This window comes from Haliotis asinina, chromosome 4, assembly GCF_037392515.1.
Source record: "Haliotis asinina isolate JCU_RB_2024 chromosome 4, JCU_Hal_asi_v2, whole genome shotgun sequence".
Lineage (NCBI taxonomy): Eukaryota > Metazoa > Mollusca > Gastropoda > Lepetellida > Haliotidae > Haliotis > Haliotis asinina.
The window spans coordinates 69,591,292-69,612,745 of record NC_090283.1 but is presented as its reverse complement, the minus strand read 5'-3'; the positions used below and the strand labels follow the sequence as shown (position 1 = coordinate 69,612,745).

Below are 21,454 nucleotides of genomic sequence, written 5' to 3'. Positions count from 1 at the left end.
CCATAAATTAGTTTTTCTTAAATATGGAGCACAGTGGGCAAGCTGGATAAAGGCTAGTGATACAGCGAACCTGAGGTGCTGGGATCGAGCCCACCTGTGACCGGGTGTAAAAACCTTGGAGTGTTGTCACAATTCCCAGTGTGCAGTACACAACACTGCACTAAAAAGAACCCTATACAATTTTAGACTGGTGATGAGGTCAATACCTGTTTTTATGGACCCGCGAAAAGCAATATTGACCGAGGAAGAAGTCAGTCCAGTGTGCTTCAATTCTTTTTCCATCGCATTGAAATTCTTGCTTCATGGCTTGACATCTGCGCCTCGTATTATGTCAGTCTCAGGTCTTGTTTTTTTTTTTATGTGCCTCTGTATTCCATGTCTGTAGGCCATGAGCGTTGATTTTTTGTATCTTTCTCCTTCTTTGGTCCTTGCTTCGAGATAAAACTCTGATAAAATAGCGTCAAGATCTTCAGGGGCAAGATTTTCCACTTTGATAGTTTGCCCTTTTGGCTCAGGTATTCCCTTAAAACACGTATTGCTATTGAAGTCACCTTCTTTGTGTTTTTGGCATCAACATTTTCCAAAACAATGTTTTTTCAGTATCCGAAAGTTCCGCAAAACAAGTTTGTTAACTTTCTGTCATCTCAGCATTACGAATGAAACGTAGGGGGAATTCCGTCAAACAATGCTATCTCATTGGTTGAATCATAGGGAAGTCCTCATCCGGGTCTATCAAATGTGCTTACATAATAAATGAATGTCTTGGTATATGACCAGATGGTGGCCACATGAATACATGCAAACACCTTGTTGTGGGCACAGCAGTGTGCAGCAAACTTGGACAAAGTACTGTGACTATGTCCTCCAGTCCACCCAGCTGTCAATTGGGTATCTCGAGAGAGCGACAATAAACACGGTGTGCCTAGTGGCAGCAAGAGTTTAATACTCCCCAGGGAGTTGAGATTGGTAATACAATGTGACACTGAGATGGACATCCAGTGAGCGAGGGAAACAAATACCAGCGCCTTGAGCAAGCAATAGTTGCATGGATATGTGCACTATATAAATATCCTTTATGATGTATTATTGATATTCTGCTTCTGTCACTGTGGAGATATCAGTTGCAGAGTGCAAGTGGAGTAATCACATAAAAGTCAAAAACAGCGTGCAGTGAGTTTGAAGCAGTTCTGTTACTTTGCCTTCTGTAAGGCCTGTGGGGATGTTTGTTATGGTGTACATTTGAATAGTTTTACAAGTTAATGAAGACATGACAGCCTGCTTCTACAGTGCTGATGTGTTGTGTCAGAGCTTCCCATTGTCAGTTCGTGATGAAAGGGTAACATTGACTCACTTTACAGATGGTTCTCTTCTGTTAGAATTAAGAATGTTTAATGCTATTGTTTTGCTTTGGAAATTTTCTACAGTATTAAAAATATAGCTGGCTCTTTATTATATTTAATGTCTTATTCAGTGTCTTCATTGGTAAGCAAACACCCTTTTACTAGACTTATTTTGGCATGGAAAAACAAGCATTTTAGGACTGTTTGATGTTTGCATCTAAACTTTGTGTTACAGCTCAATCCTCCAAATCCCAGGCGAATCCACCCTCAAACGCAACTTCCAGCAGATCCAGGAGAGGGAAGCTCGGGGCAACCAACAGTCGCGCCATGCCCACCACCACCACCAACACCAGCAACAGCAACAACAGCGTCAACATGACCGTCGCAGCCAGCATGGACAGCGTCCACACTCTGGCCATGGACAGCGCGTCCCCTCTAGTCAGTACATCCCACCCTCACAGCCCCACGGCGGCCATGAACCACCAAAGCAGTTCCCTTTCCAGTCCAGGCCAATCGGTTTGTACCACCAGTCAGCTAATGTTGAACATATAGGAACACAATTATGTGAAAACCCAGGTTCAATTCACCATATGGGTACAATGTGTCACTTGCTGTGGTATTGATGTAATATTGCTAAAAGCAGTGTAAAAACACCCTCATTCACTATGCAAAATAATAATAGTATATAAAGTCATCTGTAGCACACAATCTCCTAACACCATGTGATTGCTCGTGGCACTTAATTAGAATCTGATTCTTGTTACCCTGTATAACCCAAGCTGTTAGGTCCTAGAAGGTTATTGTCACATGGCTTTATCCAACCGAGTACCCATTATCTGGTAGGTGAATAGAAGCAATTTTGAACGAAATCACTGTTCCTGTCAAATGTCTTGAAACAAACCAGTGTTGTCTCCTTTAAACAAGAGTATTGCAGGAAGATGCCAGGATGGAATAAAGTGTCCCCGGATATTTAACCAGTCCATACTTGGGAATTAATCCAGATGCAAGTCAGGTTGTAAAAGGCTTTCAGTTGCCCTTATTTTGCCCCTGTATGGGCACTTCAGCTTTGTCTTAGACAAGGGAGATAACTCTTGATAACACATTCTGTAAACAATCTTGGCAGCATTTGGTATTTTGCCGTCTCTGACTGACACGGACTATCACAACAACAATCTCAACTGGTACGTAACATGTACAATTTTACCACTTCACAACCTCTGTGACATGGCTTACTTCAAGCTTTCTTCCCGGAACAGGAGCATACTATACACTGTCATATCTCTGAACAGTCAACACACGCACACGCACACGCACACGCACACGCACACGCACACGCACACGCACACGCACACGCACACACGCACACTCCATGGCAACATGCCCCCTCTGAAACCCAGTTCTGGTGTATGTGAAGTGGACATGTTCCTTTTCCTGTCTGGAATTTCATTAGCATAACACTCAAATCTCAGAATATATATAATTTTGTTAGAGATAAACAGTTCCTTTGAAATTACAAAGGAGTCCCAGTGAGAAGATATGTTCAGAGATTCCTGAACCTGATGTAATCTAGACTTACTTCATTTAGTGGTTTATCGTTGTATGGTAAGACAGACTAGTATTTCATTAGTTGTCCTTGTCTTCCAGTTATGCCGGACCCTAAGAACCCAAGCTCCAGTGCTGGCCAAGCTATGCAACTCGACCATCCCATCAGCCGCCCCTCTGGCATGTTTGGTGGACCAGTCAACAAACCAGAGGTAATAAAGAATGCATGTTTAGAGTCTTTAAAATGAATAGGATTCACATATTTCAATATAAAGTATTATGAAATATGAAATATTCAGAATATTGCTACTTTGAGGTCTTGTGAAATCTTTTGGATGGCATTTTCAGTATGATGCAATGCTTGTGATTTCCCTTTGTGTATCACATATAATGACAGACATTCAAATGTATGTCATATGAGAGGATTAAATAGTCAGTGTAGTCAGACTCTTGGTCTGACTAATGTCAACTTAGCATCATACTCCAAGTGGCAGGAACAATGCTGGTGATTCCAATCACTTGATTGTCATATTTAGGCTGAATATAATTTAGAGACCACCACCAGACAGCTGGAATATTGCTGAGTGTGGTTTTCAAAAGTGCAAGGTAAGCAGACTAATGAATGCTGTGTCATAGTGCCTCTTAACTCTTAATCCATGCTACCTGTGAATATTTGGGTTTAGAATCAACCCATGCTTGTCTTAAGAGGCGATTAATAGGATCAGGTCAGACTGACTGACTGACTGACTGACTGACTGACTGACTGACTGACTGACTGACTGACTGACTGACTGACTGACTGACTGACTGACTGACTGACTGACTGACTGACTGACTGACTGACTGACTGACTGACTGACTGACTGACTGACTGACTGACTGACTGACTGACTGACTGACTGACTGACTGACTGACTGACTGACTGACTGACTGACTGACTGACTGACTGACTGACTGACTGACTGACTGACTGACTGACTGACTGACATCATCGTCTCCCACTGGAGTAGATCGATGCTCATGCTTTTCATCATCTAGTCCAGATTCGATTATTTACAGACTGCTGTCATGTAACAGGAATATTGCTGTAAAAAAACAGTGAAACCTACAAACTAATCTATAATTCACTGAGACATGACTAAAATAGTATTGCTCACAAGGACTTAAATATATCCGGACACAATGTAGGTATATTGCACTCACAGCATGCCTTTGGTCTCTAAGGCTTGTGAATGTGTATGAGAGTTGACTGTACACAGGAAAGACTTGTTTCATCTTCACATCACAGTGTGAACAGCATGAGCATGACTGGATTCATGTCAGTGTTTTTTCTCTAGCTTGATATCTTTATAAAGCTGTAATTTCATTGAATGGCTGAACAGGTGGCAGTGTGTAAGACCATACCCTATCGCTGGAAGATACTTGACATGCTAAGATATGACCCTATAAGATGAAGTGGATGATATTGTCTTTGCATGTTTGTATATCAAGTTTGCTGAATTATGGCACATTGTATATAGCCGTGTATTGCCTTGTGTTCATAGTATATGGTGTATATATTACACTGCCCAGTGCGTAATGGCTATGGATATATGACACTGTATTTTAATGAGGTAGATATGTAGAGCTCTCACTGCTTGTTTGTTACCACAGAATGACCAGGAGGTGAGAACAGCTATGTTTTTTGCAGTCGCCGTAGCATCACGTTAACCCTTAGACTGCTAGACCATTTGTATTCTCAAACTGAAAAAGGGACAGTTTGGAGTGAGATTGTATTGTTTTCACAGATACTAACTATCACAACTGAAAATTATGGTGTCCAACGAAAATGAAATTAAGTGAGTTAAAAAAATTTTCAAACAAAGGAGTATGTGTCATATATTGGTTTGACTACTTAAAAGTAATTCTTATTTATCGATTGTTACATTTAGTGATATTAATGCATGCAGATTGGTGTAATATATAACCTAAGCTAAATAACAGCAGCACATTGATGCATGTGAGGACACTGCTCTGGTTGAAGGGTTAACTGCTTTTACCTTAGTTGGGAGTTGTCTCCCTTGCCAACTAAGATGGCACTCAGGCAGTCATTGTGTAGACAAGCTTTTGCTTTGGATATACTTGTATTTATCAAAGCCTAAATCATCATTGTCATTATGGCTTAAGTTGATCAACATTGGAGTTTCTGAAGTGTCAAGTGTCACACTGGTGTTTTTTGTTGCACATATATCTACTGCACAACTCTGGGGGAATTGCTTCTGTTTCTCTTGAATTTTCTTTGCAGAATTAGTGTCTCCTGTCTTCTTCCATCCTGCTTTCTATTCTGTCTCGTTCATTGTGGAGTCTGTAAACGTGTCAGATGCAACGCACATTCTCACGACCTAATGATTTTCATCTGCAACTTGATCCGTCATGAATTCTGATAAAGTTTTGTTACATTTGAGTAGTTTTTGAAATGGCTAAATGATATCTTTTTGTGAGAATATAATTGTTACTGCCCTTTGAAAGGTTATGTGACCCTATTTTACCACAAATAGTGAATGCTGGTCCTTATTCTCAGGTCGGTATAACACTTGAAATCTGCATGCTTACAGTAATATTTGTGTTGATGAGTGTAAAACCCCAAGGTCTCATGTATTATATTTGTGTTCTACTCATTCTACTCCAAGTAGATAGATAATATTATGTTTATGCTTCAAGTCAAAATGACTAAGAGAATTTCAAACACTGTCTGCATCAGTAATACATTGTACTTAATTAATCCTTAGCTCCGTATTTTTCTGAATGAAACTTACATGTTCTTCTGTGCAATATTTCAAGCCATCGTTTTCATTTTCTTTCTTCTTTCAGGAGTATTTTATATTATTCATGCATCACTTTGCCAAGATAAATACAAATGTAAACACAGTGTTCACTTTTATTTCTTCAAGCTTGATTGTGTGATTGTTAGGGTCAGACACAGGAAGTGTAGATGGAAATCATATTACTCCATTTGGCTTGGCTCTGAGGACTTCGGGAAGGCACACCATGCAAGCAGGCAGAGTTGCTGAAAGTTTAGTGAAACTATTTCTTGCTGCTTAAGCTATTAAGTCTGTACCTACACTGTAGCCGGGTAGAGGAGGATGTCCTGATCAACACAACAGTTGTCTTTCAGGGGGTCTTGACCGGTCAGGAACTTCAATGACAGTGTTTGGGAATTCATTCCCCATATACAGGAAACTTAGTGTATCAATATATTTTTGTTACCAAAGTTTGATGTTTATTTTTACTAAGTGCACCCTAGCAAATTGTTTCATGATTACTTCTTCTGTAACTCAGTGAAATTTTCAAATGTTTCAGTCTTGTCAGTGTCGTTTAAGTTTGTGATCACAGAATAGATGAGAAACACGAGGACATATTTGAACTGAACTGTTTGGTATCATTCAATAGCTTCTTACTAGATGTTTTGGATGATATAAGGTGTTTGATATCATCATATGTGATGATATGAGGTGTTTAACATCATCATGTGTGTTTCAGGATCTGGAGAGACTGGCTGCGCATCTCAGTAAGATGGGTGCTGAGGAGCGCCAGGCCCGAACTGTTATCGTTGAGGATGATGCCAGTGACGAGGACGAAGACGATGAAGATGACGACATCAATCGTGACGGCACCTTGCCAGCTTCAGAACCCGCCAGACCTCTGTAAGTTGTGTAGTGTGAATGCCTGCCTATACCTGAACAGTTTGACCGCATACATTAGTGATGTATCTATAAAGCATCGAACATGTCCAGCTGTTTGTGTTAACAGGAACAGATGATGAGGCATTTCTTATTTACTGCAGTGGTAGTTTAAATACCACTGGCTCGTTTTATTAATGGAAACTGCACGTGATAACCTGACATGGGTTGATGGGGGATTTTACGGGACACTTGCTCACAGGGACTGTAGAGAATTTTGAATGTTAGGACACAGCTAATAGAATTAGTTCAATTATGAATACTTCTGGTCTATCCTCAAAGGTAGAATATACTGTGATGTGTAAAATGCAACTGTTTTGGTTAAATAACATGAATTAGTGACTAAATTATGTGAATTAGTCCTTGCTTTGGTTTAAGTTTGAGTAATAGAATTTATTGCCTATGAGGGCAAACATATTGGGGTTCATATTTTTCATACAATGCCCTATCACTTTGTCATGGTAATGTGACATCATGAACAATGCTATGACGTTACAGTTCTTCTGTGACGCAGTGTTCTACATGCGGCATCAGTGGGTAGCTATCCTGTGTTTGAAAGTATATTTGGGTTTATGTTCCTCAATTTAACGGCTTAGGTAATAAACAGGACATTATATTCGTGGCCATAACATACTATGTATATGACACTCGTGCCTAAATATCAGTATATACCAACATTTAGGCACTCGTGCCGTAAACATAGTATGACATGGCACTCATATAATATCCTCTGTGCACGTTTTTGTTTGCTTTTAAGATCAGACAAAGTTACACAAAGCATGTTTTATCAGATTAAGTGATTATTTTGTTTATCATTTAAACATTGTTTCAATCCTGTATTAGTAAAATCACTTTGAAGGAAGATACCATACATGTGCTGATGCCTTCATGACAAGTTGTCAGTGATTAAGGAACATAGCCTTTCACTCCTTTAGCAGCCTGCATATCTGGAGGCAGTATGTATATGACAGGGCTGTACGCTCTGTCCCTCTCTCTCTTTGTTATCATGTTACATGCCTCGTGGAACATTTGCTTCAGGACTCAATGAATGCACTGCTGGCATAGCATCTTCAGTTGTCATTGAAAGAAAATAAAGTAGATATTTTACCGTATCCTAACTCATACTGTGTGCTTGTCTGGATGGTCTGGGGTCTTCGGATAGTTTAGTGGTTCGCTTGTCACACTGAAGACCCGGGTTCGATTCCCCACATGGGTTCAATGTGTGAAGCCCATTTATGGTGTTCCCTGCTGTGATATTGTTGAAACACTGCTAAAAGCGGAGTTAAGAAAAGTCACTCACTCACTCTGGATGGTCATCTGTTGACTGGATATGTGGTGTGTTTGGGGGAGATGTTGTCATTGTTCTTGGGGAACATAGCACAGATGTATCATGTGAGGAAGGCAATTGTATGAGTCAGGATAAGTTTAAAATAATATTTCTAACTCTAAAAAAATGCATTTTCAAACACCAGAATCTTTTCCTAGTTTAAAACCAGAATTTTGCAATTCATTATCTTGTTGAAGCATTTTGCAATTCATTATCTGGATGAAACATTTTGCAAATCCTAATGTTGTTGTAACAAGTCTGACAGAACAACTTTACATGCTTTTCATGGGCAAGTCTGCACACTTGGTTCCTGAAGCAGTTTTGTTTCCAATTTGCCAAGCATGCATTATGCATGAACAACATGATCTGACCTTGAGTTACCTGGGTGGTCGAACACTGAAAGTAATTTTATGATTTAAACAGAATGCATTCAAGTCTAGTCAGCAGCTACTCGGTGTAAGTATGATAGGCCAGTGAGGATTAGATGTGCTTCCTGATCCTCCTTCGTTGCTGCTTGTATCACATAGACCACCCTGTTTCAGTTTTACCTGTCTCTAGCATGGGCATGACACTTATTGTTTTACTTTGTTTTCGGTTTGTGCCTGTGCATTTTTTTTCATCATTGTAGCGTTTTAGAAATTTATATTAGTACGTATCTGCCCCCTTGCTGTGTGAATGCCCCTACGTGCTGGTGTAAGACAATAATCAGCTGTGCACCAGCTGTGATTGTGTCAGATTTGACATAATAAGGTTTCTAGGTTTTTCAGCACCTTTGCATGCGGTTTTCACTCAAGTGGCAAATATTTAGAGACTTGCATCACTTCAGGTTTTCCTCACTCATCACTATGTCAGTCCTTGGCATAGGTGAAATGTTGACTGTAGCATTGCTAAGCACAGTAATCAGCTGTGTAGAGTTCAATATTCCCTCAAGTATGTTGCTAGGTTTTCATCATAGTTGTAAACATCTGAGACCTTCAACACAAAGGCGACTATGCTTGTAGTAAGAGGTGACCGACAGGATCGGATGGTCAGACTCGCTGACTTGGTTGACACATGTCATCCATTCGCAATTGCGCAGATCGATGCTCATGTTGTTGATCACTGGATTGTCTGGTCCAGACTCGATTATTTACAGACCGCTGCCATATAGCTGGAATATTGCTGAGTGCGGCGTAAAACTAAACTCACTCACTCACTCGCTTGCTCACCTCATACATCATGCAAGTCCTTGGCACAACAGAAATGTTGATCACAACTCCAAAGTGCATGGGACCCTCGATGGCATCACAATTTGCTGAACCAGGTTGTGCCGAGTAGCATATCCTAAATTAAAGGACAGTCGGGGATGATGTTTAATTTGTTTCATTTGTACTAGCATCCAAGTATAAAACTATCCTGCCTTATATTTGGTCACACAGCTCTTGAAGTGTAAGCTTTCAAAAGTGTGCAGGGTAATGCTCATTTACTCAACAGTGGAAGATTCCCATATGTCATGTAGCTAGCTCACCTTCCAGATCTTCAGTTGTGTTGTCGTTACAAATCTGTAGCATGACTACTAGCAGATGACAGCACAGCACAATACTTATTGATATCATCAGGCAATGTTCTCATTTCAAACCTGTGATGCCAGCATTCATTCACTAAACCATTCTTACCAATACGAGTCCTGAGAAACATGATCAGTAATCAGGGACTTCTTATAGAAAGAACCTTTGAAGATCTGGGTTAGAACTGATCTTCAGTAACCCATGCTTGTCACAAGAGGCGACTAACAGGATCAGGTGGTCAGGTTCACTGACTGGGTCGACTCAAATGTTTTGTATCCCAATTGCATAGATCAGTGTTTATGGTATTGATCACTGGATTGTCTGGTACAGATTCGATTATTTACAGACCACCACCACATAGCGGGAATATTGCTGAGTGCAGCATAAAACTAAACTCACTCACTCACTTCAGATAAAAAGAACATGAACAGGTTCTCACCTGAGCCAATTTGTAATTATAGTACAAATGGTCATCTGTAGATTTGCCTGCCCATGCTTATTGATGAAACATCAGTTATGGATGTTTTTCTTCAATTTGAAATCCTGGCATATTTTCACTATTATTCACCATGCTTCAGCTTCCGTGCTGGTGTATAAATGAAATGTACCATATGGAGAACATGTTATTGCCAGGCTGTACAAGGTGCTTGTAGCTTTATCATACCCATACTCAAATTGTAGTCTTGGATATACTGGGATTCTTTGGGAAAAAACAACTATTGTATGTTTCTGTTATGTCTCGGATTTCTAGTGCTAAGATAGTTGTAAGTGTCATACATTGACATAGACTTAAGAGTATCTTATTTGCTAAGAGAGCTTCGAAAATCTATGGCCAGCACCTAGATTTTCAAAGCTCTCTTACCACTAAGATAGTCATAAGTCCTGTTCATTAACATTAACTTACTACTATCTTAGCGCTAGGAGAGCTTCGAAAATCTTTGCCCAGGACAATAATCACAGGTCGAGCAAGCCTGCAGATGAGTTTACCTCTTGCGAGAAATAAACCTGCAATGTGTGTTGGATTCACATGCGAACTTCAACGGGTGTAATAATTTTTAAGTATCTTTATTAACAATAATTTACTATAATCAGACAAATCCACTTGCAAACATTCAGTTACTTTTCTATGATGCTTTGAAACTGTCTGGCTGTTCACTTATCTATCAGTATCCCAGAGTACATGTAAAACGTTCATTGCTGAAGGTATGACTTGCATTGACTTGAGAACTTGAGTAATCAGATGAGGTGTGGTTGGGTAGCCCAGTGATAAAGGCATTCGCTTATCACAGAGAAGACCAGGGTTTGATTCCCCACATGAGTACAATGCGTGATGCACATTTCTGTTTTTCCCCATCGTGATTTTAGCTGGAATTTATCAAATCTGATTAATCTGATGAGGGATGGAAAAAACTGCCCTTTATGAAGCATGAATTAAGTGATCTGATAGGCATGTATGCAGTTCTGTTTCCCAGTCCCACTCTTCTATTTCAACTGTCCCTCTCTTCTATCTCAGCTGTTAGAAGTCACACAATAAAGCCCCCACTCAGTCATATAAAAGGTTCAATCCATGGCCATGGCATACCAAAAGATGTTGAAATATGGTAGTTGTTGCTCCTTCTCTGGCACTCGGCATTAATGGGTAGAACAAGGACTGGTCAGCTTGGAGTCAGTATAATGTGTCCGAGTGGGGTATTCATGCTTAAGTGAGGCATGGTATCTCAGTGAGCTAGTACTATAAAACCAGCTGAAGTCTGGCTAGTATAAGCAGCCACTTATCCACACACATGCACGTCGCCATATGAGTGAAACCGCATTTTATCTCACCTCGTATAACACAGGAGAAATTAGTACATGACATGACACTTTCATACTGAGACTTCAGTTTTCATTTTAAAGTAGATAGTTGCATGTGATAACATTGTTTTTCTTTGTCATAGCATTAACAGTTTTTCAACATTTTTAGACAGTATTATTAAAAATAGATTTGAGACTTAATAATGATGATTAAAATAGTGCTAAATGTACATTTCAAAGTATTGCTTGTCCACGTAAATATTACTCACTTCTGTCAAGCTTGTATACTCGGCAGTTTTTCAGTCCTTAGTTTCAACCAGTTCAGACAGAAGTTCCCATGTACAACTGTATTTCCTTCATCAAATGTTCAGCTTGACTCTCTGCTCTATTTCAGTCCACCTGGCGGCTTCTCAGTGGACACCGGAGAGACCCAGTCCTCCATGGTTATACATGAAGGTGAGGATCAGACCAGCCGCAGCCTCACATCTCCTTGTGAGAAGGTTTCAGATGGACCACACACACCTTTTTCAGTTCTTTCAACTAGTGGTGTTTCCCAGAGACTTGGGACACTGTAGTAGCTGAGTGGTTAAAGCATTTGCCTGCCATGCACAGTTTCTGGGGTCACCGGGGAGGAAGCCCATTTCTTATGTCCCCAGCCCTGATATTGCAGGAATATTTGCAAAAAGCCCCATAAAACCAAACTCACTTAAAGGCAAAAGTAATTTTTACATAGATCAGCTTTATTGGTGACATACTTTGACAGGATAGACTATTTCTGTGGCATTAACAAACTTCGTGTGTAGCTGTGCAGGCCGTGGAGTAGCCTAGTGGTTAAGGACTTCTTGCCGAAGACTTGGGTTTGATTCCCCACATGGTACACTGTGTGAAACCCGTTTCTGGTGTTCCCCACTGTGATGTTTGTGGAATATTTCTAAAAGCAGCATAATACAGTGGTCACTCACTCTCACTTGGCAACATTTGCCATGTAGAGTGCTTGCTAAGAGCGGCGTAAAACTAACCTCACTCACTTCAGTAGTGTGTACAGACATGTTTCTGTGTGTTGGGTTCCAGGCAGAATAGCCCTTGGTGTCATCATATGTTGTCTTCAAAAGGACTTTGATACAAAGGATTCTCTTTTTTACTCCCAATTACTGCCTTATTTGATCTTCTTTTGTTTCTTAATTACCAGCTGTGGTGAAACTTCCCAAATAGAAAAGGTTGTATTTAGTTACTGTATTTTTTTTAGGGATTTTACAGATGCTTCAATATCAATGAACCTTTTTAAGATTTTTCATAAATGTGTCCCATTTTGAGTGTCAGTTGTTGCAGACATCGTTTGCTACTTATTCTGTCTTATGTTTGAAAACGTGAAATGAATAAAGGTGAACACATGCAGTTATCAAATTTATATTAACAGTATTGCAAGAGTTACGTCCCTTGCAATGCCTTTGTCAAGTACTTCTTGAAAAAAAACACAATACAAGGAAAATTGAAGTGAAGTTTGTTGTGTTGACTTCACAACTCCTGCATTTTGCTCTGCATCACATTTTCCTTGTCTTCATTCTAATTTCTTTAATATTCCACACTAATCCATGACTATTTTCCAGATATGCCCCCGCCCCGTGTGCCAAACATTGACTCTGGCCACAATCTGAGCAAAGTGAACGAGGATGATGGAGAGAATACCCTGGTTGCCAGAAGGGTGAGTTGGAACCTTTCTCATCTCAGAAGTCACAGTAGCTACTGCCTGTACACACTCTCAAAGCTCAACTAGAATATTCCTCCTTGTGTATGATGTCGGTTACTACTTATGCTACCCATCAAAAGCTGTGGTTCACTTGTGAAAATGTAGCCACTTACTTCAGTCAACTGCTCTGAACAAAATTTGGCAAAATATTCTATGCTGTTTGAAGGTACTGTTTTCACATGAACTGATGTATTGTAAACAGATTTGTAAAGTCACGTTTCAGTAAGTGATGAAACTCGTGGAAAGTGAGGGAATTCTAAACAAAACTTTGCACCTTGAACTCCGCTGTTCACATGCACCATATTTGCACATTTTTCAGCAATTTGCTGCACGTATGTCCAATTCGTCATCATATGGTTTGCAATGGTTACCCCAATATAGAGGAGTACTTCATCTTGGATGTAGCCACATGTATCTACAAAACATATAGTGAGTGCATTAAGTGAGTTAAAACTTTTCATGGGTAGTATATTTGTACACTCATTACGTAACAAAATTGTTGTTTATTTGGTAACTCATTCGTACCCAGTGAAATTCATGTCAATCACTGAGTTATCTGGTCTAGACTGGATTATGTACAGACGGCTGTCTTGATGGTGGTAATGCAGGCTTGTAGTTCCTGTGATTTTTCTTACTGTTTCAGTCAAACCAATTTCTTTTCCATTTTTATGGATGAGCGATTTCTATATTGTAAGATACTTTCTCTTGTCTATACCTGCAAAGTTGCTAATGCAGTCTCACATTGATCCTCAATAATCACTCATTATGTATTCATATTTACATCGCCTTTAAGACTATTATTTTGATTTGTAATTTTGGCTTTTCTTTCCATCAGTTTGTATATTTGGGCATTGATATAGGAATCTGTAAACAGAAAAGAAATTGGTTTGTCATTAGTATTCAGCGCAACCCATTGATTCAACACACATACATTGATAATCACACCTTATGTATTCTCATTTTCATGCAGAAGGCTGACAGTGAACAGGTAGGACTTAAACATATCGACCTCTGACACAAACATTACCATAGAGACTAATCACATATGGTCACATAGAAGAGTTTTACACTGTTCTAATGGGTCTCAGCAGAAGCTCTAACATTGCAGAATATCCATAGATCCGTATTTGCTGCTACTGGCTAGATTACATGCCTACTGTAGACAGAGTTTTACACTCTGTTCTAATAGGTCTCAGCAGAAGCTCTAACACTGCAGAATATCCATAGATACATATTTGCTGCTACTGGCTAGATTACATGCCTACTGTAAGCACATGTTGCAGGAGAAGGGGCTCTTTTAACAAAGCAGTCTTCACTGAGGTTAACCTTAACTCCCATTCGTTAACACTGCAGAAAGGTTTGTGACTTAAGAGGTCAGTGGGGTAGCCTAGTGGGTAACGTGTTTGCTCATCACACTAGGCAAGGTTTGATCCTCCACATGGGCACAATGTGTGAAGCCAATTTCTGGTGTTCCCTGCTATGATGTTGCTAGAATCTTGGTAAGAGCAGCATAAATGAAACACCTGTGACATACGATCACCTTATGGCTCTGTGAAAGGAGGCCATGTACAACTGAAGACATTTTCAGTGAATATGTAAAAGAAATAATCTGATAATTAATTCTGATTTTTAAGGTAATTGATGCAGTGTTCAGATGATCAAATGTAATCGTGTTGATTTTTTAAGGTCAAATTAAGACCTTGGATCACCTTTTCGAAAGGATTATTAAACAGTTTAATTTTACTGTAGGCATTTTGTGATTGTCTAGCTGGTGAAGGCACATAGACCCTGTAATCCAGGGTAAACATTTCAGCACTAGTGACGTTCAACTCTCTATGCAGTCCGAGACAATAACAGCTTCATTAAACCGGCTTGTAGGCAGAAACACAGGTCGCTTTGAAAATGATGGATATTGGATAGCAATAACAATTTCATGAGAAATCACTCCTTATCTTACACCTAGAACAATCTGTACGTCTTCTTTCACCTTACCATCACATCTTCTTACACATCTTCTTACACCTTTCCATGGGGCCTCAAAGTGATTAAAGTGTATCATTTCAAAGACCTGGCTAGCTATTCTCGACACGTTCGTAGCCCTACAAAGTTCTTAAGCCCATTCTTAACACATTGGCTACGACCACACGAAGTTAAAAATTCTTAGGGCTACAAACGTTTCAAGAATAAGGGCCCTGGGTGTGATTCCTCACTTTGGTACAATGTGAGAGACCCATTGCTGTGCTGCAGGATATTGAAATAAAAAGACTAACTTGCTTTTTCATTCACTGAACATAGGGAAATTTCAAGATGTATCATAAAATAACTTCACTTGGTAATACACATGTGTAAAGATGTGAATATTATTCATCATCCATTTTTGTCAATGTGAAAAGTATGTTTAATAGCTGATACATATTCAGATCTCTCTTCTTTCCATATTTGTCTGCCTTTAGTGTGAGTTACATTCACAGAGTTTGTGAAAAATGTGATATGTCTTATTTTGTCAACCCACATGGATTTGAATCATAGGCCTTTTAAGATAATCGCACACTTGCTGTCAGCTTAGGGTAATAAACATCAAGAAAAGTTTAACCTTTATTCTTCTAACCATGCTTGAAATTATTGTCAGATAAATGTGGAAAACTGTCAGACAATTGGTCTGGCTCATTTTAATCTCTCATATCAAATGTCCCTACAAGCTGGCCGTGGTTCTGTCTGTGATGTGGCACACTGTTGTAAACTTCATACGAGTCACTTATTGTTTATTAGAGTTGACAAAATGAGACATTCTGAAATGGGTTTTATGTTTACGAGCTGGTCCTGTTATCAGAATGGTGACATTCACTGATATCATGAAGTTTATGAGGCTGGCGGTCAACAGACAAAACAATTCATTGTGCACTTACAGATACACAGTACCGAATATTTGTCATCCAGATGATACCTGGCTATTACTGTATAGTTTTTATAGTTATTTGGTCTGTACTTTTTCTTTGCAAGATATTACTTAAGTTGAAGTCTGACAAGGTAAGGCTGTTTTGTGTTTTGGATTTGTGCTTTCATTCTTCTCTAACAGTTTGTGTCCTTGAAAACGTGAATGGATAACAATTTCTTCAAAACGTGTCGTGTATCAGCGTTCGTCCAACTTCTTAATGCCTTTCAAGAACTTAACTTGAGTCTGTCATGAGGAACATTATGCTCAATTTTGGTTTGAAGTTGTCTTGATGAAGGTTCAGCAGGCAAAGTGGTGGCAGTGGATGATCATCTGCATCCCCTGTAGTGATTGTGTGATAAGGCCTCACTATGAACTTACATGTGTGCTGTGTGTTGTGTTCTCACACATGCGTGGTGCGGAGTGATGTGGAGTGATGTGTAGTGAAGCTTGTTTGATAGACATGTCAGATAATTAAACAAAAAGCCGTTAGAGTTGTGTGTAGTCAGCATCATCTGTGGTGTCTCTGATGAAATACTTCGGGCCCCTATGAATATCATCTAGTCCTAATTCTAATAGATATCATCTAGTCCTGACCCAGATGAACACCATCTACTCCTGACCCAAATGAACACCATCTGTCCTGGCACCAAAAAACACCTCCAGTCCCGCCCCTGATGAATACTATTTAGTCCTGACCATGGTGAACACCATCTAGCCCTGACCTTGACAAACTCCATCTAGCCCAGATGGACATCATCTAGACCCTGATGAACACCATCTAGCCCTAACCCAAATGACCACCATCTAGTCCTGACCATGGTGAACAACATCTAGTCCTGGCCATGGTGAACACCATCTAGTCCTGACCATGGTGAACACCATCTAGTCCTGACCATGGTGAACACCATCTAGTCCTGACCATGGTAAACAACATCTAGTCCTGACCATGGTGAACACCATCTAGTCTTGACCATGGTGAACATTGTCCCCTATATAGCTCTGATGGTCACCATCTTACCCCTGTGTATGAGGACTGGCCAATGTTTGCATGTTTTCAGGAAGAAGGAAAAGGGACATTTTTAGTTCATCAGACATTCCACAAAAACTGAAAGCAATTCCTTTATTGAACTTAAAAATATATAAGTACATATGTCACTGAATGGGTAATGCCTGTGTACTATGAGAATGAACACGACAATACTGTCTTGTTTTCAGTTGCCTAAGCCATTGGCTTATATGCTGATGTTCATACTAAATGGTACAATGCCTTATCCCTTTAGTGTATCAACTGTGTTTTGCTGTAGTTAGTTATGTATGATTTTTACTAGCTTGCATCAGTTGTGGGTTTTTGCTCGCTGTAAGGCGTTATTCTAAAAAATAATTGCTAGGACACTGATAATGAAGCTCTATGTTTCTTATACGAGGGACAGCTATTCAGCTGTATGCGGGTATACACAAATAGCATCACATGAGGTATAGGTGGCTCCATTTTTATGATACGTTGTTAATTATCCAACATTGCCGCCTCTCAGCACGCCCACAGAGCTTGTCTTCTATTTCGGGCTTGTAAAGTGCTTGTCAAAAGTCGCCAGAGGTATTGCTGCATTGGTGATGTGCCCCAAGGAACTTCAGGAATTCCTTCAACATACTAACTGGCCAAAACATTCAACATTCACCAATTTACTCAAACTTAATCAGCATCTAATTCAATTTTTTTGCGTTGCTGCTCAACCATCACAACTGCCCCACCCCTCAAGCAACACAAGGCGTGGAAACAAAGACTGTGATAACGTGATTATTTCCAATGATGTGCAATACCTTCGGAGGCATATTTCAGTAATCGTATTCCCAAGATAAAATTACTTGTCAATGGGATAGGCCTTCGGCAGAGATTGCATTTTCACAACCATTTTCTCTGCAATTTTGTCAGTGGAAAGAATTTCAAAATGGACACTGTGTGGGATATCATTCAGAAATTGTCCAATCTTAAATTTCATCCTTTGTTTGAGACCTGTAGCTGACATGAGGGAATTTTCGATTTTGCTCATGCCATCTCAACATTTCTAGCAGATTGATCAGCAGCATTTCAGGGAATATAATTTGAATTTCAGGCAAGATATGACAAGGAGCCATTGATTTTTGTGAAAACTGATCATTAGCTGTCTCTATTCCAGACAGTTTCACATTCCTATTTTAAAGTTTTTGATTTCTTCTCGCGTGTTCTGAAATTTGATCACAATTAGAGACTTCTTGTGTGATTGTTATTCAGGCAGCGTGTTAAATCTCCATTTTCTTCGGATGAATATTTGCAGACAAAATCGGGTTATGTAGATAGTGAGTGCAATTATCTTGGACTATATTTCCATGATCAATCCTGAACACAGATTATTCCTATAAGCCAGACTCAAAGTGTAGGGCTTGGAATCACCAACCTAAAGATGCTTCAATTTATTACTAAATGCAGGACAAAATCAACCGTCAAAACTTGAATTTATGAATACATAAGACCCTTGTCTCTTCGTGAGATAAAAACGAAACATGAATTGCTCTTTCTTTGAAGTGAGTCATGATGACTGAAGTTTGTATTCATTAAGGACACATCCTTAATATGTTTGTCGTGGCTCTTCCAGGAAATTACGTTCTAATGTTTCTAATCAAAGGTTGTTTAAGTTGGTTCGCAGACCTAAAACACATTGAGTAAAGGAAGATATGATTTGCCAAATGCACGACACAAATCAAGTCATGAGCACTTGACATGCTTACTGCAAAAACATCATGGGAAATACTTAATAGCAGGCAATTTGTTTGACATTACTCAGTAGCGTCCCAAAACTACAGCATTCGACCATTTTGCCAAGTTGTCAGAAATGTATCAGTTTGCTCTGCAGAGTTGTCCTTAGTAGAACCAGGATGTGTTGTTGCCAACCCCTGGCTGACCCTGATTATAAGTACTGATTTGTAAGCCTTTTCTTGCTGTTTTGCCCATTAGGGGTTGGTAGGTGTGCGGTCCTGTGCATAGAGCTCAGGTCACAAATCAGGTGAAGTTAAGCAGTGTTGAGAAAGTCCTTGGATAGGTGACGTGTTTGGCAGCTTAACTCCTGAGAGTTTTCTATGACTTAAGTCCTGCCCCATAACAAAGCACATGTGTTGACTATAGTCTCATTTTAGGTAAGTGAGTTTGTTCAAAATTGCCTGTATTCATGTAGCAGAAAATGGGTACCCAGTGGGATCAGTCATGTGCTGACCTTTAAGTGCCTGACAGGCAGTTTGGGTTATCCAGGGTAATAGTAATCAATTAGTGATTACAGCGTCCATCTAGTCAGAAAATGTGATACAGGAATCCTGTCAAAGATTGACCTAAAAGTTTTATGTTTTATCGTTCTGTGATGTTTAAATGCCTGAGACCCTAATCAAGTGTCTGCTGGTTCAGACTCTCATTCATACACTCCCATGTTTTTCTCATGCTATTTCACGCTCACACACTTGCACTGGCTCACTTACTCCCTCACAGCTCCACTCTCACACAATGACAGCCTCAGACTGCAGCAAATTAGCCTCAACCAGTGCAGGATATTGCGGTTTGTTTTTATTAAATCACAGTTTTCTTATCTTTCTCCACACTGCTGACCAAACTAATTTCTTCTGTAAACATATTTTCTGATTCACAATGTGATAAAGTTTGAAGATTTAATAATTCCGACATAACAAGATATTAAAACAAACACAGTATCATTATAAATATCATCATCTTAATGTGTTTATCTTGCCCATTACACTTTCCAGTGCTTTCAGAAATGAATATTTTTAGAATATATTGGGTTATCATTGAACAAGGATTAAAAGAGGAAGTAGTTTTATGAGCAGCTGGCACAAAAAGGTTCGTGTAGGAAGTGTGAAGCATGTCCCGGGATGTGGCTGATATATAGAACACATGTATCGCATGTGTCTGAGCTGTGGATATTGACGTGCTGACACAGGCACACCTTATTTGTGGAAACTTTTTATGCACTACACTGCACACTCTGGCTTTTTCTGTCATCCACATGTTAATATGCATTATGTTTGAGCACTTTGAAGATTTTTTTTTTTTTTTTTTTCTTTTTTTTTTATTGTGTTCATATTTTGTGTTCAGACACTTTGGTAAAAAATTTCTTACAGTACCATGATGATATTGTTTTTTATTTTCATCTATGTAAGACATATTTGCATTAAAGCAAAGTATGCAAACGGGTCACTTATATAATTGGAACCTGTGGTTGCCATTTTGGCCGTTCAAAATCCTATGCTGTGTAGTTGAATTGGGAAAGTCACATGAACTCTGAGCACCTAGTGGCAGCAATAGTTGTATACTCCCCATGGAGTAGAGCTTGATAATACCTGTCGTTAAGATTGACATCCTGTGATACAGGGAACAACAAAGTGTCTTTGAGCAGCTGGGCTTGATATTGGTGCTATGCAAATGATGATGATGATCTTGATGGTGGTGGTGGTGGTGATGATGATGATGATGATGATGGTGGTGATGATGATGATGATGATGATGATGATGATCTTGATGATGGTGGTGGTGATGAAACCACAATGTCTTGAACCTACAAGAAAATGAGGTAGATGTACAGAGTTATCTACCCCTGATACTTCTGGAAGGATCTTAATGCTTTGATTCAGAATATCCCATGTGAGATCTCCTGACTTGTGGCAGCACTACCAGAATTTATCATTTGCAAAGACCAGAGTTTGCCTTGCCAGTACAGGTTTAGAACTGAGGAGATCTTTCGATACTCTCCACAAGTATAATGACAGTCACACTACTTTAACATTCAAATTTCTTTTCTTCTTCCATGTTCAGCAGCCATTAGAAGTATCACTTTACCCAGACATGTCACATACAATCAGAGATTAATCTCTGTATTTTAACTCCACAATGTCAAGTCAATCCTTTGTTTTGTCTCAGTGTTTCGCCTGCTGTAATTACCATACTGACTGGCATAAATATTCATAAGAATATATAGTCTTAACTGGCTTGGATTCAGGAAGAAAATGCTGTAAAATTGCTTGGCTGAATTTACAAGATCCGAGAATCGTGCGTGGAAAAAGATACGTGGTTGTAAATGGCTGCAAGCTTTATTGTGTGATGAACAACAGATCACATGTTGTTGCTTCACCTCTGTGATTCAGACAAGCTGGGTAACTGTTGTGAATTTAATATCTTGTTAATAATTATATGTGGTGGTCTGGGCCATTATACTAGCACATAAAGCATGAGCAGAGATGCTGTAATCTTCATGTGTCTTACACTGCTTCATCCGGGCTATATTTATCGAACCATATTCATTCGCCTTTTGTGTGATCAGATTTCAAAATTTTCAATAACCTTTGCATAGAGAATTATCGAAGTTGACAAGTCAAACAGTTTAAGTTTAAAATGTTGTTGAATTTGGATCACTTGCATGCATACTGTTTTTTCTCGCTTTTTATGACGTTGTTTTGCTGTCAGTTGCA

The 21,454-nt window shown here is 39.4% G+C and overlaps 1 protein-coding gene across 4 annotated transcripts in view; it reads left to right on the top strand.

Moving 5' to 3' along the window:
- LOC137281824 (mitogen-activated protein kinase kinase kinase kinase 4-like) overlaps window positions 1-21,454 on the top strand; it is a 286,271-nt gene that overhangs the window by 52,903 nt on the left and 211,914 nt on the right. For all 4 annotated transcript variants that reach the window (XR_010956768.1, XM_067813451.1, XM_067813450.1 and 1 more), the window contains exons 15-20: window positions 1,576-1,856; window positions 2,985-3,094; window positions 6,403-6,566; window positions 8,353-8,385; window positions 11,665-11,726; window positions 12,878-12,972. Coding sequence is in view for 3 of the 4 variants with exons in the window: in XM_067813451.1 (XP_067669552.1) it covers window positions 1,576-1,856; window positions 2,985-3,094; window positions 6,403-6,566; window positions 8,353-8,385; window positions 11,665-11,726; window positions 12,878-12,972 (745 nt within the window). In the remaining variant the exon portion in view is untranslated. The remainder of the gene's footprint in view (window positions 1-1,575; window positions 1,857-2,984; window positions 3,095-6,402; window positions 6,567-8,352; window positions 8,386-11,664; window positions 11,727-12,877; window positions 12,973-21,454) is intronic.